The following is a 26,460-nucleotide window of genomic DNA, read 5'->3' as shown; positions in this document are numbered from 1 at the left end:
TGGAATGAGGTACAAAAGCAGGGCTGTGGTGAGAGAGGATACTGAAAAAGGTAGGCAGGGTCATATTGTGAAGGGTGGTGGCAAAATGCAGGAAGAGGAGCATTAGAGTAAGTCTGGGCTCTGCCTTGTCTCAAGTCTGACATTGGTCAAGCTGCTTCACTTCCTGGAGCCTCAGTATGATAATACATGGCTTGATATATGTAATAATGTACATTTCTTCCTATATCTTTCTTTTAAGGTTGTTTGATGAGTGAGTGAAATACAGTGTGTGGTGCAGAATAAGAGATCAAAAACATTACCTTCTTTCTAAAGATATGGGACATTATTTTCTGAGTGATTGAGATGTTAAACAGGGAACAAACAGATTAGGTTGCATTTTGGAACGTTTACTGAGAACAGTGTGGAAAGTGGGTTGGAGGGAGCGGAATCCATTTGGGTGGCTATTGCAACCACACAGGTGAGGCAGTAGAGGTGGGGAGAGGAGGAGACAGCTTCGAGGGAGCTTGAGTTTGGTAACTCATTGGATGCAGTGAAGGAACGAGAGAGAAAATTAAAGAAGCACCCAAGATTTCTGGTTAGAGTGAAGGAGTGGAAGGAGCTGTTGTTCCCGAGGGAGAACACAGGAGAAATGGGTGTTGCTGGGAAGAGGAAGGTGATGGAGATTAGGTATCTGGGTTTGGACATCCAGGTAGAGATGCCAGTGGGCAGATAAACATGGGTCTGGAGCCAATTTGCAGTTGTTAGAATTGAAACTAGAAGAGATTGCAGGCTCTCAGAGAGGGTATGGAATGAGAAAGGTAGAGGGCTGAAGAAGGAATCCTGGAAGAGGGGAGGCAGGAGAACCAGGAGGGAATGGCCAGAAAGTGGGAAAGAGGAGAGCGTTCCAGGAAGAGGGAGTGTCCACCTGGGACAGAAATTCTGGATGTTACCGATGGAGTGGGCTAGTAGTGCTTTGGGAGAGTGATGTGTCTGTGGAGTGGTGGGGAGAGTGGGTGATGAAGCTGAGATGTCTGGGGAGTGGTGGGGTGATGAAGCTGGGAAGATGGGGACCAGAAATGCCTCTTGAAAGGCAGAGAAAGGCAGAACCAGATTTCAACTACACATTCGTAGGTGGGTTCACATGTAAAAGCCTTGTTGTGCCATTAAAAAAACACAACAACGGGGCACCTGGGTGGCTCAGATGGTAAAGCATCTGCCTTCGGCTCAGGTCGTCGAGCCCCGCATAGGGCTCCCTGCTTGGCGGGGAGCCTGTTTCTCCCTCTCCCTCTACTGTTCCCCCTACTTGTGCTCTCTCGCTCTCTCTGTCAAATAAATAAATAAAATATTTAAAAAAAATAAAAACACCACCACTATTCTTTTAGTACAGTGCTCCTCAAAGTGTAGAGTATGAACTATGTCACGCTTGCCTGGGGCACCAGTTCAAGTGCATATTTCCAGACTCTGCCCAGTTTTCTGGGTCAGGATCTATTTGCATGTATCATGGGAATCTGCATTTAAAATAAGCTTTCCAGGCTGCTTGGTTGGCTCAGTCGGTAGAGCATGTCTGTGACTCTTTTTTTTTTTAAATTTTATTTTATTATGTTAATCACCATACAATACATCATTAGTTTTTGATGTGGTGATATATGTGACTCTTGATCTCAGGGTTGTGAGTTCAAGCCTCATGTTGGTTAGGCGTAGAGCCTACCTTAAAAAAAACAAAAACTCTCCCATGATTCTGATGTGACCCGAAGCGGGAGGTCCTCTGTTGATTGAGAGTGTCTGAGCTCTTACCTGGAACTCAAAAGGCATTTTTGGGCTGGGACTGCTGAGTTCTGGAGGTTTATCTTGATCCTGCCAGAGATTTTCCAAGTTTGTGAATTGTTGTGACAAAATACGGAAAAGCAGCTCTCCTCCCTTTAACAGCCTGTAGTTTGGTGAACTCTTCGTTCTCCCTGATGAGGTAAGGGAAAGTGCTGGGCATGACACCCCTCACTTACATAGCAGGTGTATACTTTTCCTGATTCCTCTCTGCAGTGTTGCATCTGTGATTATCCCAGGGTCCTGGGATCAAGCCCCTTGTAGGGCTCCCTGCTCAGCAGGAGAGTCTGCCTCTCCCCTTCCCCCCTGCTCATGTTCTCTCTCACTCAATCTCTCTCTTTCAAATAAGTAAATAAAATCTTAAAAAAAAAAAAAAAGTTTGAAAAAGGGTCTGGATTAGAGATGTAAGGTACAGCACGGGGAATATAGTTAATAATATTGTAGTAATGTTACATGGTGACTACATTTACTCTAGTGAACGTTGAGTGTAGAATTGTCAAATCACTATGTTGTACACCTGAAACTGATGTCACATTGGGTATCAGTTATGGTTCAGTAATAAAAAATGAAAAATAAAATGGGCTGGCCTGGATGTTTGTTCCATCTGATTAGGAATGCATTATATATGTGAATGCTGTCATAGGTGGATGGATATCATTATTAGTAGAGGTTTCTGACTTGTCTTTTTGTTTTGTTTGTTTTTTAGATCATCCTATGCTGATATGCTGCATGACAAAGACAGAGTAAGTGTAAAAGGAAACCATTAGCTTGCTGTGGGGTTTGAAACCTGGAGTTACAAGGTTAAAATTTCCCTCAAAAAAACACACAAAAACCATTTCCTCCAGAGGCATGATGGCAGAATAATGTAGACGGGCATCATGGCGCAGTGGTCGGGAAATCAGTCAGGAGGCTGGGGCCTACTTCCAGCTCTGCTGTTTACCTGAGTGTGACCTTGGAGAAGACATAAGACCTCTGCAGATCTTGTTCATTAGGATTTAAAAGGAATGGGATCTCTAGCTGATCTCCATTTTCTCTTCTAGATAAAAATTCTCTAATTACACAGGTTTACCTTGTATAGTCCTTTGTAATTTTAAAATCAAATCTCTAGAGGCCACTGCAGACTATTTTGTAGAGCACATTTGGCTTCCATTGCACGGTGACATTTCAGCTTTTTTTTTTTTTTTTTCTTTTCTCATTTTTGTTTCATCTGAGTTTTCTTTTCCTGTTTGAATTATGTTATAGTTCTGGTCTTAGGGTGGCAGCAACGCAGGTTTTTCTGGTCTACAAGAAACAGGGTTTGACTAGTCATTCTCATCTGGATGGCTCAGAAATGGGGAGGCTTGAAGGAGAAGGATGCAGGGCCACACTTAAGAACTGAGCAGTGCAGGGGCGCCTGAGTGGCTCAGTCGGTTAAGCGGCTGCCTTCAGCTCAGGTCATGATCCCAGGGTCCTGGGATCGAGCCCCGCATCGGGCTCCCTGCTCGGTGGAGAGCCTGCTTCTCCCTCTCCCTCTGTCTGCCGCTCTGCCTACTTGTGCTCTCTATCTCTGTTAAATAAATAAATAAAAATCTTTAAAAAAAAAAGAACTGAGCAGTGCAGGGCAGGAGAAGGATCAGGGGACATGGTCGTGACCTGAGCTATGTTGATGGTAGGGTCTACTTCATCCAGCCCTGGTTAGCTGCTCAGCCTGCATAATTCTTGGCAACATCATGACAGAACAGTCTCCTTAAGCATCATTAGTTTGTAGGCCACACCAAGGGGGGCTAGGTGCCTCCCTGATTTTCATCAAATACCTGAGTGCCTTTGCTGAGCTGTTGGGGAATTACAGAATGTGGAACAAACATTGTTCCTGGTTTTGACTAATTTTCTCTAGCTTGATGGTCTTGGCTTCTTAGTGGATTCTTGGTTTTCACTAAAATCAGCCTCTCTGATTTTAGTGTCATCTGCAAAGTGGATCCTTTTTGCCTCAGCTTCCAGGGTATTTGACAAATGGCATCGCCATCCTTTCAGTCAGGCAGGCCAGAAAGATGGCACCCTTTTCCTCATCTGAGCCTGCAGTCTTTCGTCAAATCCTGTGCATCTTTCAGCCCCACTGCCTGCTCAGACCTAGTGTTGGCTTCTCTTTTTCTTTCTCTATCTAGCAGCCCAAGGGGTCTTTCTGAAATGCCAGTCTCTGTTATTCCTCTGCTTGAAACCCTGAGAATCCTCTTTAGCACCCTCCTTGGTGGCCTCTCATTGCTGTCAAGGTAAAATCCAAACTCCTTGGAGGAATGTTCCTGACTCTTTATTATTTACCCCTTTAACTCCCCCCCCCCCCCCACTTCTCCCTGTCAGGAAATGGAATCAGAATTTGCCGAGTAATGGCAGAGCCAAGGTAAACTAATTTCTCTGTACTTTTGCATGGTGCCTTACATTCTGTTATTTTAGAACACTTCCATTATCCCGTAAAATTAATCTCATGCCTGTTTGCAATCACTCCTGGTGCCCACTCTCAGCCCTCGGCAACCACTGATAGGCTTTCTGTCATTGCAGTTTTGCCTTTCCTAGAAATTTCATATAAATGAAACGATATAAGAGATAGTCTTATGTGTCTGTTTTCCTTCATCATGTTTTTGAGGTTCATTCATGTTGAGTATATATTAATATTCAGTCCTTTTTATTGCTAAGTGATACTCCATTATATAGATTTACCATATTTTGTTTATCCATTTACCAGTTGATGGACATTTGGATTATTTTCAGTTTTGGCTATCGTAGTAGTCCTATTTGTAAACATTCACATGCAAGTGATGTGTGGACACATTTTCATTTCTTTGGGGTATATATGTATATGTGGAATTGCATATGTTAAATCCGTATGTTAAATGTACATTTAAGGCTTATTGTGAAAAATAGCAGTCCCCTGGTGTGTATTTCCCCCAGACAAAACCTTTTAATGCTTAACCTCAGAGGCAGCCTCATTGTTTCTTTTTGAGCTGTTTGTTTTATTTTTGCTTCCATATATAAGTAGCTATTCTCTTGACTTCCCTGTTGAGAGCTGAGAATTGGGTTTTCTTTCATCTCCTCCTTCCAGCTCATTCCCCTCTCCTCCCAATGCAGTTTATAATTTTTGCTGAATCAATATTCAGTGTTTCAGGCAAGTCAAACTCTATGTACCGCTGTTTAGTATCTCTTTCTGAAAGGTGGTTATGAGGTAAGCACTTACATAAATCTGTGTTTGTAAAAATCATGTGTTTACTTTATTAGAACTGTGGAAACACTATTCATAGGTGAGCTGTATGGTATACTCCAGTCACTTTGCCTTTCTTGCATAACTCTTTCCTAATAATGGTCTTCTTTTCGCTTTGTTTTCTATGTATACATCATTCTTCTATGCCCAAACTTTCCCCCAGTAGTCTAAATTTCCTTTCAGAAGGAAAGGTCAAGGGCGCCTGGGTGGCTCAGATGGTTAAGCGTCTGCCTTCGGCTCAGGTCATGATCCCAGGGTCCTGGGATCGAGCCCCGCATCGGGCTCTCTGCTCCTTGGGAGCCTGCTTCTCCCTCTGCCTCTCTCTCTCTCTGTCTCTCATGAATAAATAAATAAAATCTTTAAAAAAAAAAAAAAAAAAAAGGAAAGGTCAAAACAGTCGGCTATTTTTTTTTTTTTAAGATTTTATTTATTTATTTGACATGGGGGGGCGGGGCACAAGCAGGCAGAGCAGCAGCAGAGGGAGAGGGAGAAGCAGACCCCCCTACTGAGCAGGGAGCCCAATGTGGGGCTCAATCCCAGACCCTGGCATCATGACCTGAGCTGAAGGCAGATGCTTAACCGACTGAGCCACCCAGGCGCCCCAACAATCGGCTATTCTTTCAGTTTTGTCTTCTTGGAGATTATCTCTGGGATCATTTTGACCTGCTTTAGTCCAGACTGGGTGCTCTACAGACTTGCTGTGTATCTGTCATCCTGGGTTTCTTGTTTATTGTCCTGCAGATTTCCTTCATTTCTCTTTAGATTGAGTCCTGTTTCCTGGCTCCCGGGTGTTCCTCTGTGGTTCACTCTCTCTTTTTGGCAAAGCACATTCTTCCTCAGTTTCTTATGAGAGGGTGCATGGGAGGTGAGTGTTTTGAAACTTTGCTAATCCTAAAACTTCTTTATTCTGTCCTTACACTTAAGACTTAGGCTGAATATGGATTCTAGTTTGGAAATCACTTCCCATCAGAATTTTGACATTATCCATTTTCTTTTCTTTTTTAATTTTAAAATTTTTGGGGGGCTCGAACTCAGAACTCGGAGATCAAGGGTTGCCTGCTCCACCAACAAAGCCAGCCAGACACCCCTATCCATTTTCTTTCAGAGTTCAGTGCTGCTATTTTGAGATCTGGTACCATTCTTGTTCTTTAAAATACTTGTGACAGACATACAGAAGAATAAAACATGTGTGCACAGTTTAAAAAAGAATAATAAAATAAATGCTCATACACTTACCACTCAGCTTAAGAAATAGAACATTACCATTACTCAGAATTCCCGTGTGTTCCTAGATTGTATTCCTTTCCCTCCCCTCAGAAGTTTCCACTGTCTTGAATTTTCTATCAGTCACTCTCGCTTTTCTTTGTAGTTTCACCACCTACTCTGTATTAAAAAGTAAATTCTTAGTTTTTCCTGTTTCTGAACTTCATATAATGGAGTCATACTGTGTTTATACTTTATGACTTGCCTCTTTGCTCACCATTATTTTTGCAATTCATCCATTTTGCATGTAGCTGTAGTTCATTCACTACTGGATACACTTATCCGTTGTATAAGTGTATCATTACTTACCTATTCTGTTGGTAGACTTTGGGGTTGTTTCTAGCTTCTTGCTGTTGTAAGTGGTGCTGCTAGAACATTCCATGACCTGTACTCTGGTGCATATGCACACTTTTCTCTAGGTTGTGTATACCTAGGACTGGAGTTGCTGCCTGTTGAGTTTGTTCAGCTTTAGTAGGTAATGTCAGAGTCTCTCCCAAAGCGGTCATGCCTCTCTACATTCTCTTACTCGTGAGTGATCGTTCTTGTTGTTTCACATCCTTGCTAATATTTGGTATTAACCAGTTTTTACATTCTTGTCAATCTGGTAGGTATGAACTAGTCTGTCAGTGTAGTTTTAATTTGCATTCCTCTGGTTCTTTTTGTATGAGTTCTTTTTGTTTGTTCATTGGCTTTTCATGTTTTTTTGTGACTTGGTAATTTACAGGAGTTCTTTATATATTTTGGGGCTAATCACCTGTCAGTTACATGTATTGTAGGTGTCTTTGTGGGTTGTTTTTTCAGCTGATAAATGCAAGTTCTTAATGTCAAATTTATTTTATATGTCCTTTATTGGCTGGTACTTTTTGTCTCTTGTTTAAGAAATCCTTCCCTTTGCCAAGGTTTTAAAGGCTATCGCCGATATATAAAATTTCAGTTAATTTTTATTTATCGATTTGAAATTCTGTAATCTTCCTAAGTTTACTTAGTTGTAGTAATTATCTGTAGGTATTTTGGGTTTTTACAGACATTCACGTGTGAATAATAACAATGTTCTTTCTAGACCTTATTTCATTTTTTCTTGCTCTAGTATGTTGGATAGAATTCCCAGGATAAAGTCCACTTCATCTGATTTTTAAAAAATTTATTTGCTAAAAGTTGTTCATAATCTTCAATCTCTCTAATATTTGCAGCATATATACCGATGCTCCAGCTCGCCACTCCCTGCCTTATTCCCAGTTTTTGGTTACTTCTCCTCCCCCCACTTTTTTTTGGACTTATCAGAGGTTCATCAATTTCAGTAGATTTTTGAAATGACTTTTATTAAAAAATCCTATAAAATCTCTATATTCCCTAGTTCATTAATCTTTGTGTTTTATTATTTTTATTCATCTGCTGATTTGGCAGTTACATTGCAGTCCTCTTTCTAATTTTTTCAGGTGGATGCTTACCTTATCGTTTGTCTTTTCTAGTATGTTTCTCTCCAAATAGTGCTTTTAGGTACCCCCTGAGTTTTGATACGTAATTTTTAAAAATTCAGTTCTAGATATTTTCTAATTCTCTTTTGATTTAGCTTTTTTACCTGTGATTTTAGAATTTCTCAATGTTCAAAAGTCTCTTTAGTTATATTTTTGTTACTGAGATTCCTAACTTGATTGCACTCAAGTCAGAGAATATTGTCCTTTTGATACCAATCTTCTGTTTGTTGTGTACTGTTGCATAACAAATTATCCCAAAATTTAATGGCTGAAGAGTGTTATCATCTCACCATTTCTGTGGGTTTGAAATCTGGGCTCAGCTTCACTGCGCCCCCTGGCTCTGGGTTCCTGGCAGGCTGTGATCAAGGTGTCAGCTGGTCATGCAGTCATCTTAAGGCTCAATTGGGAGGAATCCACTTCTAGGTGTTTGGCTTCTTAATGTTTCTTACTAACTTGCCAGCTCATTAGTCATTTAAAAAGATTTGCAAGTATTTCCCCCATCATTATTAGTTCTTTTCAACAGAAGGGTCAGGGTACCTCTTGAGCCAAACTGTTACAGTTAGCACATGTATCTGTTTAAGCTACCAAATACCTGAACTAAAAACAAAGAAATGATTTCCTGGGGAGGGGATTATTTTGTAGACCAGGAACCTGTGTGAATTAGAGTCCAGTCAGGAAACCCAAAGCCAGGTTAGTCTTTCAACAGAGGGACTTGGTAACACAGATGTGGGAGGCCTGGGAAGCAAATGGGAGCACCGAGGTTCCCTAGTGGCAGCAATTGCGGGAAGCAGCTCCGTTGTCTGGGGCTGCGGAAACACAGAGAAGAGTGGGATTCTTGAGCCCGGAAGCGCGGGAGAGGCCCTGTGGAACTGGGGGGACAGCTGCTGGCGTGCTGCTGCCGTTTGAGGGGCGCGAGGCGGCTGGTGGTGAGAGGACGGCGAGGAGCTGCCTTTGGAGCCGGCCGCCGCTCCTGGGAGGACACTGATGAAAGCAGCAGCCGTTTGGGAAGGAACAAATTTTCTCTGCCCTGCCAGTTGCCCTCTAGTTTCCCTCTTGTCCATACCAAATAGCTGGAAAAGGAGAATGTGGTTGGCAGAGCCCCAGCCCCTCGAAGCAGAGTACAGAGGAGGAGTAGGTGTGGAGGGGAGGGACAGTCGCCAAATAAAGGGCAAGAGGCTGACCCAATGCTCTTGGAGTCTCACAAGGCCTGCCTGACCCAGCTACCCAGGGCTGTTCCTTGAGGCCAGAAAGCCATGGCATCATGACTTACACTGTTGCTGCCAGCCATGAGTCCCACACTTCACAAAGTACCTTTCCGTTTATTTCCAGTAACTGGTATGAAGTGACAACTGTTTTCTCCTTTTCTCTTAGAATATAAAATATTACCAAGGTATCCGGGCTGCTGTGAGCAGGGTGAAGGCCAGAGGACAGAAGGCCTTGGTTCTTGACATTGGCACTGGCACGGGACTCTTGTCAATGATGGCGGTCACGGCAGGGGCTGACTTCTGCTATGCCATTGAGGTGAGCCACGCTCTTCAGGTGTGTGTCCTGTGTCTTATGTGGGGAGTCCCTCATGCACCGTGCCTATCCTTTGTTCACACACGTTCATGGAGTGTTCACTCTGTGCCAAGCACAGGGCCGGGTTCTAAGGATATGGAGATGAATCAGACATAATTCCTTCCTCCAGGGGCTCATTTTCTCCTCGGAAAACAGCAGTTCTCAGCCTTGGCTGCATGTCAGAATCACTAAATAGCTTCAAAAAATACTGATGCCTAACTGCCCTCTTCCCCCCCAGTTTTAATTTAATTATTCTGGGATGGGGCCTAGGCCTTGGGAGTTTTGACTCTGCACCAAGGTTGAGATCTGCTAGCGTAAATGTCCCCACAGAGCCAGCTATCTTACTATGTTTGTCAAGAATTGGGTGTTTAGGGACACCTGGGTGGGCTCAGTCAGTTAAGTGTATGCCTTTGGCTTGGGTCATGATCTCAGGGTCCTGGGATCAAGCCCCGCATCGGGCTCCCTGCCCAGCAGGGAGTCTGCTTCTCCCTCTCTCTCCCTCTGCCTGCTGCTCCCCCCTGCTTGTGTGCTCGCTCTCTCTCAAATAAATAAATAAAATCTTTTAAAAAAAGAATTGGGTGTTTAATATATGATTAAACGTATAGTTTCTCTGGTAATGTCAGTAATGCATTCCATTATAGAAAGTATGGTAAATGTAAAATAAAAATAGTGTGTTAACTCATAGTTAACCATTGTTAAAATTTTGGTGTATATTCTTCCCAGCTTTTGGGAAGGGGTGGCATGTATTTAAACATTTTTTCCTATGAAATTTGGTTTGTGTTGTGATTGAGTTGCAAATAACAAAGTCTCAAAATAACAGTGGCTTAAACAAGAGAGAAGGGGCGCCTGGGTGGCTCAGTTGGTTAAGCATCTGCCTTCAGCTCAGGTCATGATCCCAGGGTCCTGGGATCGAGCCCTATGTCGGCCTCTCTGCTCAGTGGGAGCCTGCTTCTCCCTCTGCCTCTGCTCACCCTGCTTGTACTTTCTCTCTCTCTCTCTCTCTGTCAAATAAATAAAATCTAAAAAAAACCCCCAAAAAACAAGAGAAGTGTTTTGTTTTCTCACACAAAGTCTGAAGGTAGCACGTTGGGGTATTCTACTGAGGCTCTTTCCAGCTCCCCACCCACCATCCCCTCAGTATGGCTCTCATGCTCCCGATCTAGAAAGGTGGGCATTTTAGGCTGAGGGAATACCATTTTGCATCTTTCAGAGTCATGGCAAACGGCGTCATGGTAGAAATCCAGAAAGGTGGATTGTAGCCAGACTATGGAGGACCTAAGTGCTACAATAAAGACTTGAAACTCCCATATCCTGAGTTAGTTCTTAACCTGAAGTAAGAATAGTGGGCTTCAGGTTTCATGGAAGTCCTGAGAGTGGAGTGTGTGTGTGTGTGTGTGTGTGTGTGTGACTCTGCACTTGTCCGAGGACTTAGTAAAAACATTAAGAGTCACTTCTTGGCCTTTTTGAGTGTCATCAAGATTTTTAATCAAATACAAAGAAATCTGTTTTAGGATGGTTGCCTTAGTTAGCCTTCAGTAGATTTTATTATCTTTACTTTATAAATGAAGAAACTAAGACCCAGAGAGGTTAAAGACTTAACCTCACAGTTAATAAATAGGAGGGCTAGACCTGGAGACTTGGTCTTTTGATTCCTACTTATGGTGCTCACTCTATAGTCGTAGCTTTGATGGGAGAGTGTGTGAGATTTCTAGCGTGGGTATCTGGGGGGCAGTGATGCCATTGACTGGTAAGAGGAGCTTGGAGGAAGGGACTTGGTTTGTGGGAAAGATAATGCATTTCCTGTTGGATGTGCTAAGTAGGAGAGAGGCAAGTCTCAGGGCAGGAGCCAGTGTATGTGTCAGCTGCTAATTAAAGATACAGGGTGAGGGGCGCCTGGGTGGCTCAGTCGTTAAGCGTCTGCCTTCGGCTCAGGTCATGATCCCAGGGTCCTGGGATCGAGCCCCGCATCGGGCTCCCTGCTCGGCAGGAAGCCTGCTTCTCCCTCTCCCACTCCCCCTGCTTGTGTTCTCTCTCTCGCTGTGTCTCTCTCTGTCAAATAAATAAATAAAATCTTAAAAAAAAAAAAAAAAAAAAAGATACAGGGTGAGAACATGTTTTTTGACAGAATTGGTAGGACTGTGCTCTTGGGTTTTTCCAGATAGTCCCATGTCAGTTACCTGGATTTCTAATTTCTCTCTTGCTGCTCTGATCTGTAACTCTCACATCTCTTCTGTTGGCTCTTGACATCTTATGGTGGCCTCCCAGCTCTTACTGTAGTGACCACTTTTGAGCCTGTGGTCATTCTGTCTGGACTGCCCTGTGGTGTTCAGCTCTGCCTGAGCTGCACGCCAACAGGAAAGACAGGTCCGGAACAGTGAGTGAGAACCTGCTGGTCCCTAGAGCTGGACGTCTGACCCTTTAGAGAGTGGCATGTACAAGTGCATTTGCAACTCATTTGCTAAAGATGTGAGAGGTGAAGCTGACAGTGTAGGAGATGGTCCAGGGAGAGAGAGTAGAATGAGAAGAGCAGACCAGGGAACCCGTGCCTGTGAGGGAAGAAGAGTGGCCGGTAATATCAAGTTCACATAGACAGAAGAGACCCTAGAGGGCAGAAGTGGAAGCCAAGAGGGGGCAGATTGCATGGGAATCATGGGAAAGAAGGAGTGGTCAGCAAGTGCGGATGTTACAGAGCAGCATTGCCTGGTAGAACTTTCTGTGATGCTGAATATCTTCTATAGCTGTGCTGACCAATATAGTGGTCCCTGGCCACATGTGGCTGCTAAGCACTTGCGGTGTGACTTGTATGACTGGGGAACTGAATTTTTAAATTTCATGCAGTTTTAATCAACTTATATTTAAATGCCTGTGGTCCCTGTATTAGCACAGGTATAGAAGTTGAGCAGGATGAGGACTGAGAGAAGGCTGTTGGGTTGGTAGCTAAGAGGTGACCTCCTTTAGGTGGTATTTTCGGGGGAGTAGGGTTGAGGAGTGGATGGAATACAAGAAATCATAGAAATGACTATAAACTTCTCTTTTAATACATTTGAAAAGTGGGGAATATTTTGGGAAGGTGTATTAGTTGCAGTGATTTCTGTGGCAAAGTCTTTGAAAATGAAGCATGGTCCTGCTTTCCTTACTTTTCTTCTCTTTTTTAAGAGCCAGAAGAACTTTCCCAGGAATCTGTAGCAAACCTCTCCTTGGGTATCATTGGCCAGAATAAGGTTAAATCCTATTTAACCTAACCTCATTGACCTGGCCTGAGAGATTTGGTTACCGTAGACAAGACAGGCCACTGCTTGGAAGAAAGTCAGTCCCCCAAACAATGGAGGGGCAGGAGAGTACAAAGAATGATGTTGGGAAGTCAACTTCAGGGGCCATTCCAGAAAGAAGTGTTCTGGGTGAGGTCTTGAGTTCTTGGTGGCGGAGGAGGAGACTGTGAACATCAGAGCCTGAAGGGTCAGCAGAGGAGATGAGTGATAACATCAAGAGGCAGGAGGGCTGAGGGGTGACATGAACTTGTGATACTTTGGGGTGGAGGCAAAGTGATGAGTGAGAACTGAGGGCATGAGGCCCTCAAACTACATCTAAAAACATCAAGCCAGATTCTAGAAATAATTTGAAACAGACTGTAAAGATTTCTTTTCCTAGCTAAGCACATATGTATTCTTTATGGAAGAATATAGCATTTCCCCCTTGATTATAATAAAAGAAATATGTGTTCATGGTAGAAAAAATGGAAATCTTGTTGTGACCAGTTACTTTATCATTTTCTGTTTCCACCTCTGTGGGTGGGTGTGGCCACATGCACATCTGTATGTTTTATGCACTCTTGTGATTGGAGCTTTGCAGTCTAAATTGGGCAGGCTAGAAAGTGAGAGTTGGAGGTGGCTTGTGTTTAGGGACATGTGAAGGGTTCAGGAAGACTCCTGGAGAAGAGGGGATATGTGCTGCCCTGGAAATTGGGTTTGCTTTGGCAGGTGGGGAGTAGGGCAGAGAAGGCTCAGGCTTGCCTACTGCACAATGAGATCGTGGCTGGAGCATCAGTCATGGGTGGGGGAAGTAAGGTGGTTCGTGTTGTGGAGGGCCTCAAATACCATAAAATACAGGCTGTATTCTGCCATCAGCAGGGATTTGGGACAGTTTTGAACTGATGCTTATTCACACTTACGGAGTAATACAGTAACAGTCTCGCTTTCCTCTGGAGAGGACAGCACATGTCCTGCCCCAGGCCCCAGGTCCTGGTTTTGTGAGGCAAGCACCCCTACTGCCTCCCCCTAGTTCAGCACTGACACCTGCCGTCCTTGCTAGATAGTGCAACCTCCTGGGGAAGCCCTGCCTCCCTAGTGTGCCTGGCTCAGAAGGTTTAACTCATGCAAGTTAAACCCAGCGCAGTGTCTTCCCTTCGTATTCATTTTCATGACACTCGTTTGGAGAATAATGTATTTACGTTCCAAAGATGGGGTCTCCTTTTTTTAGATCAAATCAGCCCAAAGAAATATTTTGCCTGGGAATGCTTGGGTGGCTCAGTCGTTAAGCGTCTGCCTTCGGCTCAGGTCATGATCCCAGGGTCCTGGGATTGAGCCCCGCATCGGGCTCGCTGCTCGGCAAGGAAGCCTGCTTCTCCCTCTCCCACTCCCCCTGCTTGTGTTCCCTCTCTCACTGTGTCTCTCTCTGTCAAATAAATAAAATCTTAAAAAAAAAAAAGAAATATTTTGCCTGTATCATGTGATAACAGAGGTACATATTATATATTCGGGAGGAAATTCTGTCGTGGAGACCTCTTTTACTTCAAATCTTAGAACCTGCATCACAACATATCTTACTGATCTTGGATGTTAGGATGTTACTCTTCAATTTATTGCTCATTTTTCATTGGGTTTTGGCTCTCATTTCTAGGTTTTCAAGCCCATGGCTGATGCTGCTGTGCAGATTGTGGAGAAAAATGGCTTCACTGATAAAATTAAGATTATCAACAAGCATTCCACTGAGGTGACCATAGGGCCAGGTAAGAGCAGTACATACTCTTTTGAAAGTTTTCCTTGCCATCGAAGGAGAGGTTTATTCTGGTTACCTGGAATAAGTGTATTCAGGTAATCACAGAGAAATGGAGTCTCTCCACGTGGTCTGAAGATAAGGGCTCTGCTTCTCTGCTAGTTGAATCAGCAGTGAGCCCCAGAGCTCGTCCCGTGCAACGGGGGTGATACAAATGAAACTTCCTGTTGCTTTAAGCAAGTTAGAATTGTTATGTGACTCAGCTCTCTGCGTTTTGAGTTTCCTCAGACAGAAGTGAAACCAAGTAGATGGCAGAGAGAGGTTTGCTTCGTGCCAACATCCTGCTTCAGCGTCTGACACGAGCGAGTTGCCTGTGTGGCAGTCTCTCCAGCCTCTCAGGATAGTTTTTAGAGTCCAGGCATTTGAATCAGACTTCTCAAATTTCACGTGCCACTGATTCCGGGGGAGCACGGTGGAAAGCTTTGCAAAAGAAGCTTCTGGGACAAGGGTCTGGATAGCCTCGCTGTTTTTTAAAATGCAGTAATTTAGAAGGAAGCCTCTATGCAAGGTCAAGATACTTGTTCCATTTAATTAAAAAAAGGTTTTTAATGGAGAACCTGAAACATGCACAAAAGAAGGGATTAGTGTCCCCTTTGTTTTTGAAACATACATGCAAAAGAGTATACAAATCATTATCCTATTTTTTTTCGTTATCCTATTTTTTAATCAGTGTTATCGAGGTAAATTTTCATAAAATGAGTGCATCTGTCTTAGTATATAGTTTGATGAGTTTGGACAAATGTAAACACATTTGTAACCTCTTTAGAATGTCTTTATCATGCACAAAGAGATTATTTATGACACTTTACAACCAGTTGCCTCCATATTACTGACCCTAGGCACCCACTGATCTGCTTTCCCCCATACAGGTTAGATCTCCCTTTTCTAGAATTTTGAGTAAATGAAATTATCCATGTGTACTCTTTTGTTCCTGCTTTCTTTTCTGTAGCATGATGCTTTTGGGTTTCATCCACGTTCTTTGGATCAAGATTCATTCTCTTCTGTTGCTGAGTAGCACTCGTGTGTGGACACCTTTGTTCATCCCTTCACCTACTGAGGGACATGGGTAGTTTCCTGGTTAGGTCTTTAGATTTACTGATCTTTTCTTTTCTGGTGTCTAATCTGCTAGGTACATCTACTGAACTTTTTATTTCTAATACTGCATTTTTCATCTCTAAATGTTTCCTTTGATTCTTTTTTATAATTTCCGTTGTTCTTACATGTTTGTGTGTATGTGTGTGTGGTTTTTTTTAAAGATTTTATTTATTTATTTGAGAGAGAGTGAGAATGAGCACAAGCAGCGGGGGAGCAGCAGAGGGAGAGGGTGAAGCAGACTCCCTGCTCAGCAGGGAGCCCGATGTGGGACTCGATTCCAGGACCCTGGGAGCATGACCTGAGCCAGAGGCAGACACTTAACCGACTGAGCCACCCAGGCGCCCCTGTGTGTTCTTTTAAATAGTTAACGTTATCTATATTAGCTGTTTTAATCTTTTTATCTTCTTCCACTTTTCTGTCTTTTGACTAATTTTTATCCTGGTTCTGGGTTAAATTTTTCTTCTTCACATGTTTAGTAATTTGTATTTGCTTGCTGTGTATTTTGGGAGTTTTGCATTGCTGAAAAACAGAGTTTATTGTCTTCCTTTAAAAGCTTTGTCTGCCATGCAGTTGGGCTCCTGGCAGATCAGTTTGATCCTTTCAGGGCTTGTGCTTTTTTGTTTGTTTTAATTTGTTTTGTTTTATGAGGGGGGGAGCAGAGGAAGAGAAAGAGAGAACCAGTAGAAGCCAGGAACACCTAGTACCCCTTCCTCCTTCTCCGCCCCCCCCAACCCCAGTCATTTGTGCCAACCAAAAATGTCTCCAGACATTGCATTAGTACTCAGCATGCCAGATACCAGGCTCTCAAGAGTGTTGAGATTCTGTGGATCATAAAGCTTTGTTTATTTGAAGCAAATTGGACAATAAATCATTTTAAGTTGCATAATTGGCTTAAAAATTATTCTTTTTTTTTTTTTTTTTAAAGATTTTATTTATTTATTTGACAGAGAGAGACATAGTGAGAGCAGGAACACAAGCAGGGGGAGTGGGAGAGGGAGAAGCAGGCTTCCCACGGAGCAGGGAGCCCGATGTGCGACTCGGTCCCAGGACCCTGGGATCATGACCTGAGCCGAAGGCAGACGCTTAACGACTGAGCCACCCAGGCGCCCAAAAATTATTCTTGAGGTAGAATTGGCAGGGCTTGGTGACTGATTGGATGTAGGGTGACAGAGAAGGAGGAATCAAGAATTCAGCTAATGTTTGCTGACTGTTCCTGGGTGCTGGGCGTTGTTCTAAGCATTGGGGTAAAATGCTGAGCAGAGCAGGCAGGGCCTCTGCTCTCCTGGAGCTGCTGAATGATGCCCAGGTTTCAGGGCTGTGTGACTGGTGGTGCGGTCCACTGAGGCAGAGGCATCAGAGGGAGAAGCAGACATGTAAGGGTGGGGCGCGGTTTGCGACAGTATATTTCCGTTCGAGTTTGGCATGATATCAGAGAGGCTGGACAGTGCCCCTCGGGAGGCCGGTCTCTGGGCCGGGAGACAGAGGTTTCTTGTCAGCCTCCTTTCACGGCATTGAGCACAAGGGTGCTTTGTAGAAAGTCGACAGCTTTTACCTTTGCTGTCCTAACCACCACCACCTGGAGCAGATCTCATTACCCTTGTTTTACATGTGAGGTGACTGATGGTCAGCACTGAGGGTTCAGGGCTAGAAAGCGGGATCCAGGCTCAGGTCTCCATGACTTAAGGTTCACGCTGTCTGTACTGCACCCTCCTTTGAACCTCCTTAATGCTTCTCTTCCCTTGTGTTATCCATGAGACTCCTCTTCTTTGTAGGGAAGATGAGTGGGCTTTGTCAGATTGGAATTCGTGCACCATTAGGAGTGTTTACAGTTAATTATCTATGATGAATAGCCCCTTCCAAAGTTAATTTTGTCTCTTGGCTCATTAAAAATTAAAATTGTAGAAGTAACATTACATTACATTACAGAGGTTCAGGAAATAGAGTCAGCCAAAAGACCTCCCCTACTCCTACTATCCTAAACAACTATTACTTGCGGGATCGTTTGGTGGCAAGAAACTAACTTATTTAAGGGGGATTTAGTGTAAGGAACTGGTGATGCTGAATCCTGGGTCTCGTAGTATCACTGGAATTACGCAGCCTCTCTAGGTTTGGTTTTCTCTCCCTCCATGCAGCCTAGAAATATTTGAAGGACTGACATTCAGTTTTGCTTTTCAAATCATTTTTGCTAATCCGTTAATAGTTTAATTGTTAATTTGTATCTGTCCAGTTGCTAATAAGAATGAAATATTTTCCATATATTTGATTGATTAGTTTTTCTGTTTTGAATTATCTCTGTATTTTTGCCTGGTTTTCTTTTTGGGTGTTGATAGTTTTCTTATCAGTTCTGTGAGTCCCTTGCAATATTAAACATACAGAAAAATTGAAAGAGTGGTATAACAAACACCTACATTCTCTTAACCAAAATTTACCAATTGCTAGTGTTTTGATGTGTATATGTATATCAAAATGGGTTTTTTGGTGAGCCATTAGAAAGTTTCGTGACACTTCTAGATACTTGAATGTATGTATGTGCTTTCAGTGTAATGATCTATTAACTTTTTATCTTTCACGTTTTTGCTGTAAATATTTTTTCTCATCAGTTGTTTGCTTCTGTTTCCTTGTGTTTCTCAGATGGTGACATGCCATGCCGTGCCAATATCCTGATCACGGAGCTGTTTGACACGGAATTGATCGGAGAGGGAGCGCTGCCCTCCTATGAGCACGCGCACAGACATCTTGTGCAGGTAACCAGGGGCCTCCCTCGGGTACATTGCTGTGACCTCAGCTGGCTCGCACAGGTCTCATTGGTGCACAGCCTGAGCCCTCAGTACTTCCCTGTACCCCCTAGGATACCCTTGATTCCTGGGAGACACTGGTTCTCCTTAATTAGGACTTCTGGGTCTCTTACCCAGTTTTTGTAGGCTAGAGTTGATGTCTTCAAATTCAATTCAATTCAGCAAAGATTCTTTAAATGTCACCTGTGTATAAGGTGTTCTAGCATCCTGGGAGAAATATAAGACCTCCTTCCTGTTTCTAAGACCCACACTGGTCAGTGATGGTACGGACTGGATGGCCAAATGGAGAGGCTGACAGAAGCACCAGTAACATTTGTTTTCAGACTGGCAGTTGAGGGCCGGGATCAGGAGATGAGGACATATGTAGGGAAGGTGGAATGTGGAAAGGCCCTGAGGAGAAGGGGAGGTGTGCCAGGTAGCGGACCTGTGCAGTTCATCAGTGGGAACACCCCCTAGGCGGGCTTGTGAGCTAATGGTGGAAAGTCAGGGAGAGGGGTGGAAGGCCTTGAATGCCAAGCCCTCTCATCATTCTAGGCGAAAGAATTTGGGTAGTGATAATCTTTGGCAGTTTTTTCCGGGAGAGGCATGCTGACAGTGTTATCTCGGAGACGTTCATCTTGCTTTTTTATGGACATAAATGTCCCCAGAGGCAAAGGCCAGCTGGGGAGGTGTGAGTGTCTGCTTCTTTTGCTGCCACATGTCCTGTGGGCACCATCTAGAAGAGCCTGGAACTGTCCCAGTCTGGGACCCTGTGGGGGGGTTTTTGGTGTGGCCAGAGTGAATGTGGCTCCTTCCAGGGCAGTTGGGGCCATAGGCCACGTTACTCACACGGTCAGCATGTGATGGTGATCACACTGTGTGAGACATCTCCTTGTCTCCAAAATGTCAGATCTTTTTTTAGTAACTTTGGTAGTAATTATTTCTATTTTTCCACATTAAAACCATCAACTAGATGAATCCCTGAAACAGAGAACACAAGGATGTTTAAAATTACATTAGTGTTGTCCAATTGGTCTTTCCCTAATTCATCTAATAATTAAGGTGTGCAGGCAGCTGGCCGCAGTTTCCTTTCTCAGCTGGTCTGTGTAGCCAGGTGTCCGTTGTCTGTTCTAATCACTGTCCCCATCTGCCCACCTTGTATCTGAGCTTGAAAGAGTTATGACTTTACACAAAGCCTTCCATTGCCGATCCCTTTTCCTGCCTTCCTGAAGGTCATGCAACCAGGATGCTGGAATGTCGGACAGATAGTCCATGTGGTGGTGAGTGACCCAGTGATTGATCTGAGAAGGTAAATTTATTGAGCGCCTTCATTTTGCCAGGCCATTTTTTGACTGCCAGGAAAATGAAGGTGCGCTCCTGGGCAGGCAGGTAGGTGAGCAGGTTATCACAGTACAGTTGGAGGGTACGCTCAGATGGTGGTCAGTGGGATGAGATCCTGCCCGCTGTGGTAGGGGAAGATGGGAAGCATCAAGGAAGATGAAGCTTGAGCGGAGTCAGTCTTGAATAGTAATCAAGTATTGGTCTGCCATACGGGGGCGTTCTCAGTAGAGGAGGTCAGCATGCACAAAGGTGGGAAGGTGAGGTGGTGCGGTGTGAGTTGTTGGCATTATGGGTAGTGGGGGAGGTGGGGTTAGAGCTAAGGCTGGAGGGCTGGGCAGGACTAGACTGAGATGGGCCACTGTGCTCCAGAAGGCAGTGTGGTGCCACAGGAGGGTTTAAAGCGGGGATTGGCATTGGATTCATGCAGGCAGGCACATGGAGACCATTTGGGGTGCAAGATCAGGGGCGGGAAGACTGGTTAGAAGGTGTTGGAGTCATCCAGGCTCTGGGGCTGAGGTGGGCCTCAGCTGAGACCAGAGAAATGGGCCTGAACAGGTAGCCTTGGGGAGGAGGAAGGTGGTCAAGGACTTGGTAATTACTTAGATGTGGAGGCATTGAGGCAGTGCCAGGGTTTGGGACTTGGGAGACTGGATTGGATGGTGGTATTCCCTATTGAATGGGTAGATGGGAGGAGGACCAGGCTTGGGAAGGAGGGGGAGAGGTGAAGGTGATTTGTTTGGTTTAGACAGAGTTTGAGCTATCTGAGGGTCAGACAAATAGAGAGGACCAAGAGGCTTTTGGCTATGCGGTATTTGGTAAATGAAGATGGACTGACTGACGGATGTCCCTCAGGGGAGAGTGTGTGGAGGGAGAGAGATGGGCCAGACCACATCTCTGGGGAGTTGTCTCTGTGAAGGATGGGTAGGGAAGCACAGCCTTGTGAAGCAGCCAGAGGAGGAGAACAGTGTTTCTCATCCAGAGCCATGCCTGGAGACATTTTTGGTGTCACAACTGAGAGGGGGACGCTCTTGGCATCTTGTGGATAGAGGTCGAGGATGTTAGTGAACATCGTATGATGTACGAAACAGCCCCTACAGCAAAGGATCATCTGACCCAAGAGGTTTCTAGTCCTGAGACGGGACCCCGTGCCTGTCATTTCCCTGCAGTAGTAGCTGGGAGCGTCCTCTTCTTGCCTGGGCTCCTGGTGTCTGTTGCGTAGAGGCTGTCGGGTGAAAGAATGAGGTAGGAGGGAAACCGGATGAGGGACTGCAGCCAAAACCAAGCGAGGGGAGTGGTGGGCAGTGCCCGGTGAGGCCAGGAGGCCAGGTCATCTGAGGGTGGACACTTATCCATCGGGCTATGCAATAAAAAGGTTCTGGTGTCTGGGTGAGACCTGCGCTGAAGAGAAGCTTGGAGCCCCGTGCCATCATCGCTGCTTAGCAGACTTGGACTCTTTCTTCAAAGTTGGTGTGGGAGTTAATCAGCATGATGACAATTAAGGGTTATTTTTGAAGTATTTAAGAGTGTCATGTAGTTGGGAACTCACCTGACATAAATTGTTCTAGGCATAACGTGTGTTCTTTTTGAAATCTGGTTCCTTTTTTTTTCTTCCCCAAGGACATTAGGCCAAAAACAGTTCACCGTCCTTTAGTGTAAGGCGGTAGATGCTACTCAACCGAGCTGATATTAAGGAACAAGCCTCTTTTGATCAATGAGAATTACTGTGGGTATATTTTATAATACATATACCAGTTTATTTTTCCCTTTTTTGTTTTTGTGACATGAACTTAGGAAAACTGTGAAGCGGTACCTCACAGAGCAACCGTCTATGCACAGCTGGTGGAGTCCCGGAGGATGTGGTCGTGGAATAAGCTCTTTCCTGTCCGCATTCAGACCAGCCGTGGAGAGCAGGTCATCGTCCCCCCCTTGGAACTGGAGAGGTGCCCTGGTGCCCCCTCTGTCTATGACATTCAGCTGAACCAGGTGTCGCCCACTGACTTCAGTGCCCTCAGTGATGTGATGCCTATGTTCAGGTACCAAGGAGCCGCCCTAGCCAACGGTGCTTTGAGATATTTGGTGGAATTGGGGTCTTTAGAAGTTCTTTATGAGTCAGAAGGAAATCTAGCTGATGTCACCTGCTTCTGAAGGCGGGAGTCCATTGCAGACAAGTCTCATTGCTGGTGATGTCACCGTAAAAGCTTAAAAATGGAGTATGTGAGCTTAAAATATGCTTAAGTTCCTGCGTATTCTTCCACAGTGTGGACTTTAGCAAGCAAGTCAGTAGCTCAGCAGCCTGCCACAGCCGGCAGTTTGAACCTCTGGCATCTGGCCGAGCTCAGGTGGTTCTCTCCTGGTGGGACATTGAAATGGACCCTGAGGGGAAGATCAAGTGCACCATGGCCCCCTTCTGGGCGCACTCAGACCCAGAGGAGCTCCAGGTAAGAGGCAGGAGTTGAGCATGTTTTCATGTAAATCAGGAAACTTGTCCACTTTTCGTTGTGGGAAAGTAGCATGTTGAACCTTAGATTCACAGGAATTTAGAGACAGAAGGACTAGGTCAGGATTTTTTTTTTAAGATTGTATTTATTTATATGACTCAGTGAGAGAGAGCACAAGCAGGGGAGCGGCAGGCAGAGGGAGAGAGAGAAGCAGGCTTCCCGCTGAGTGTGGAGCCGGACACAGGCAGTCCCTCTGGCCCTGAAAGCATGACCTGAGCTGAAACCAGGAGGCCGCTGCTCAACTGACTGAGTCATCCAGGTGCCCGTTAGAGAAGAGTTACAAAAAAACAAAAAAGGCAAGGCTACCTATCGTTAAATAGAAAACAGACGTCTCGGCCAAGTTCATGTGTGGCACCAGCAGACACGGGGCCACAGGGAAGCTTTGGTGTGCTGGCTCCCCCAAGTCCTAGCACAGCCACACTCAGAGCCCCCACCCCTTGCCCCTTTGTAATCCCAGGCGCCTCAGCTCAGCTTGGAATGGAGGACTGCAGTCTGTCTACAGCCTCATTTTCCATGGCCTCAAAATCTTTTCTAGTTTAATAGGAAGTGGGTGGAGGATGTGAACTACAAAAAAGGAAGTGCAGGGTTTTAACATGGAAAAAGCTGTTCAGCCTCACTTATAAGAGTAGTGCAGATGTAAACTTCAGTGAGACATTGTTTTCCACCTGTTAGTGATAAAGTTCAGAAAGTTTGGTGCCGTGCTCTGGGTGGAGCTGTGGGGAAAAGCAGGCCAGTGAACATCAGAGCGTCCATGGATTGTGGGGACACCCAATCTGTCACCATGGGAAGGGACACCACCTCTAGACTTTTGGGCTCTGGGTAGAGTTGCATATGTGTATGTTGACATGTGTGCCAGGATACTCACTACAGCCCTGATCTGATAGATAAGACTGGAGCAATCTAGAAGCCACCAGTAGGGGACTGGCTAAGTCTGTTGTCCTATGTCCATTCAGAGGGTGAGGCAGGTCCCTTAGCACTGATGGAGAACAATCTCCAGGATGATCATTAAGTGATACAAAAATAGAGGTGCATAACAATGTGGCATGCCAACATTCGTATTATCAAAGATGAGAATATATGTGTTTGAGTTTACGTGTGTGGTGGGTGTGTGTAAGAATATCTTTGGAAGAATTTACGGAAATTGGTAAAAATGATTGCTTCTGGGAAGGGGGCTGGAGGTTAGGGGTGGAAAGGAAACTTACTTTTCACTCCATGACGCTTTCATATCTTTTGAATTTTCTCTCCTGAAAAGAATGCGTGTGTTGTCTACTCTCTATACACACACTCAAAGGGGGAAAAAGTGGGAAAGGTGCTTCAGGGCTGAGAAATCAAACCTTCCTTCTGATGAGGGAGCAGAAGGCAAACTCAGGACAAAGCACAAGCTGACACCCCCGCAACCCCCACTCCCACCCCCAGGTGGGCTCTGTGTGACATTCCTCAGACACTCCTGCTGCCCTAAAGCTAAGGGAAGGAAAAACAAATGGTTAACTAATAGAGATCTAAAGACAAGAGTCTCCCTCAGTTTACAAAATGTCTTCGTGATTTACAAGAAAAAAGCATTCTTATCAATAAAAACATTGTTATCAATAACCTAAATTCCAGCAGGAAAGTCACAGCTGTCTTAGTGTTAATGCTTTACTAGAGGGAACAACAACCTTAACTTGACAATGGCAAGGCCTCCAGTATCTTGGAGGTCCTCTTTAGCATATGAAAATCCTTTTGAAATCTCCCTTTTCCTTACTGCCCCCAACTCCCAGGTACGTAATCAGCCACCCCTCACAGCCCTGGTGCAACAGCTCTTTCTGCCCGGGGGTCCTGTCGCCGTGCTTTAATAAACCACCATTTCGCATGGGAGACGTCTCGGCCATTGGCTCCAGACCCCACCAACTTCACCAACATTTCCAAAAAAACCCAATCCCTTCTCTACCTGGGAGTCCCTGGGCACCATTCTCTCTGTATTCTGTTGTCCTGTTACCACTTGCTGGGCACTGGATTTATCTTGATTGCTGGCCTGCTTGTTCTAGGTGTACGCAGGGTGACATCGGGGGATGGCCTTAGCCGCTCCCCTGCCCCCTGAGTTACTGCTTAGGCCAAAGGGTCATGACTGCTGCAGGATTGCAGTTGGTAACCCCCGACCCCCGGGCTTGTGAGGTGCCCCCTCGCCCCTCCCCTCCAGTTGCTTGGCCTTGGCCGGGTGTGCCTCCAGGCAGTGCAAATGAACTCTGCACAGCCTGGTCTTCAGGGGGTCTTCCGCAGGATGAGCGAGTGTTTGGGGGCGGGAGGGGCTAGTCAGAATTCACCCGCAGAATTGAGGTGGACACTGGGCTGCTAGCTTCCTCTCCGGGAGAGTGATGTATACAAAATTAGCATAAGAATATAAAATGCTAATACTTTTATTTGCATATCTTCACAGTGCTGCTGATGTTTTGGAATATAGGTGAGGTTTAGTGGGGTGAGGTCCGGAGCTGAAGACCAAGAAAGAGTTCTTGAGATGTCTTTGGTGCAAAATGGGTTTTATTAAAGCACGGAGACAGGACCCGTGGGTATAAAGAGCTCCTGCCCTGGGGTCTTGAGGAGTGGTGATTATATACTTGGGAGTTGGGGGAAGTTAAGGAAAAGGGAAGTTTCAGAAGAACATTCATATGCTAAAGAGGCCCCACCTACAAGATACCGGAGGCCTGCCATTGTCAAGTTAAGGTTGTTTTCCCCTCTAGCAAAGTGTTAACATTAATATATTAGGGAGATTCCTGGAAGACTGTCACATGTCCCACCCAGAAGTAGGGGGTGGGGGAAGGTTGCAAGGTCAGCTTATGCTTTGTCTTCAGCTAGCCTTCTGCTCCCTCATCACTACTATGTTTATTTTTTTCCTTCAATCCTCATACAAGACGTGCTGGGTAACCACATAATGCCCAAACTGAAACTGAGGCCCGACCAGTGATCGGAGCAGGGCCTCCTGTTTAGGCAGCAGTGGTGGGTGCTTGTCTCCTGATGGGTTTGTGTCCTTCCTTTATCGGCGGTGACTTATGGACTGTTAGAAATTTGAAGAGCTGCGGGCGCCTGGGTGACTCGGTTGGGCAACTGCTTTCGGCTCAGGTCATGATCCTGGAGTCCCGGAATCGAGTCCCACATCGGGCTCCCTGCTCAGCAGGGAGTCTGCTTCTCCCTCTGACCCTCCTCCCTCTCATGCTCTCTCTATCTCATTCTCTCTCTCAAATAAATAAAATCTAAAAAAAAAAGAAAGAAAGAAAGAAAAAAGAAATTTGAAGAGCTGCTAATGGATCTCCCTCATGACTTCACTAAACTGCTCTTGGTCTGAAATATATTCAGTCTGTCTCACCTCGGCCAGTGGGTTCAGTCAGCATCCCTTTAGCGTTCGGACCTGGGAGGCTGGCTTGTGAGGACGTGATGGTCAGAGAGCCTTATTGGGGAAGGCTTCTCTTGTCTTTGGGTCAATTTGCACAGTAAGGAATGAACAACAGGTTTTAGAGAATCGATTTTTTCCTCCTTGTTAGCGTTTACTTGTTCTATAATGTGTCTAGTTACATTGTCATTTTCTAACTTTTATGTTCAGATAGACATTTTAGATAACCTGGGAATGTCGTTCACCTGCCTTTCAGTTAAATTCAGATCTAGGTAGGGCAGAATGTGTTCCTGTGAAGTGGGGCTGGTGTCAGCTCTGTTTGCATCCGCACCCGGCGGTGCTCTGGGAGTCTCCCCAGGGACCAAGTTTTTCTTAGTTCCTGCTGATGACAGAGAATGAGCACACACTCATCTCGTCAGAATTGCACCAGGTATCCACTTTTTAGGATAGTTCTTTCTTTTTTAAAAAGAGGCTTAAAAAAATAAAAAGAGGCTTAAAGATTGTAAGAGTAATAAACCTCCTTGTGTAAAACAAAAATGAATCCAAAGGCACTCAGGGTCCTATCACTGCAAAGAACTTCCTTCTTTTGATCTCTTTCCACATACATGAGATTGTCGGTGCTGATTTCTGTATTTTCATGCTGCACTCGTCTTCAGTTACCATCTTTAGTGTCTGCTGATATTCTGTATAAGGACTTGTAGATCCATTTCTGAGCTGCTGGACATTTGGGTCAGGGCCAGGTTTTGCTAGTCTAAATCTGTAATAAGGGTGTTCATGTGAATATAGCTTTTTTCCTTTGTTTTTTCTTAGCAAAGAATCCTGTATGTGGGATTTGTAGTGTCAAAAAGGATGAATATAGCTTATTAAAAGTTGACTCTGGATCATTGTAAACCGTTTCACAATTTAGAGTATTCCAGGTCTTTAAAAACTATTTTATATTATATTATTTTATTTTTATTTATTTATTTTTTAAATAAGTGCACTGCACTAGGCATGGAGCCCAACACAGGGCTTG

General features: G+C 44.8%; 1 protein-coding gene across 3 annotated transcripts in view; it reads left to right on the top strand.

Moving 5' to 3' along the window:
• The window catches only part of PRMT7 (protein arginine methyltransferase 7), a 43,533-nt gene that overhangs the window by 6,055 nt on the left and 11,018 nt on the right, over positions 1 to 26,460 (top strand). For all 3 annotated transcript variants that reach the window (XM_036109161.2, XM_036109162.2, XM_036109160.2), the window contains exons 3-8: positions 2,507 to 2,543; positions 9,139 to 9,288; positions 14,221 to 14,329; positions 18,103 to 18,215; positions 21,378 to 21,619; positions 21,844 to 22,024. In XM_036109161.2, coding sequence (XP_035965054.1) covers positions 2,507 to 2,543; positions 9,139 to 9,288; positions 14,221 to 14,329; positions 18,103 to 18,215; positions 21,378 to 21,619; positions 21,844 to 22,024 — 832 coding nt within the window. The remainder of the gene's footprint in view (positions 1 to 2,506; positions 2,544 to 9,138; positions 9,289 to 14,220; positions 14,330 to 18,102; positions 18,216 to 21,377; positions 21,620 to 21,843; positions 22,025 to 26,460) is intronic.

The sequence above is a fragment of the Halichoerus grypus genome, chromosome 15 (assembly GCF_964656455.1).
Source record: "Halichoerus grypus chromosome 15, mHalGry1.hap1.1, whole genome shotgun sequence".
NCBI classification, from domain to species: domain Eukaryota; kingdom Metazoa; phylum Chordata; class Mammalia; order Carnivora; family Phocidae; genus Halichoerus; species Halichoerus grypus.
Note: the sequence above shows the minus strand (reverse complement) of the source record. Positions and strands in the feature narration are given on the sequence as shown.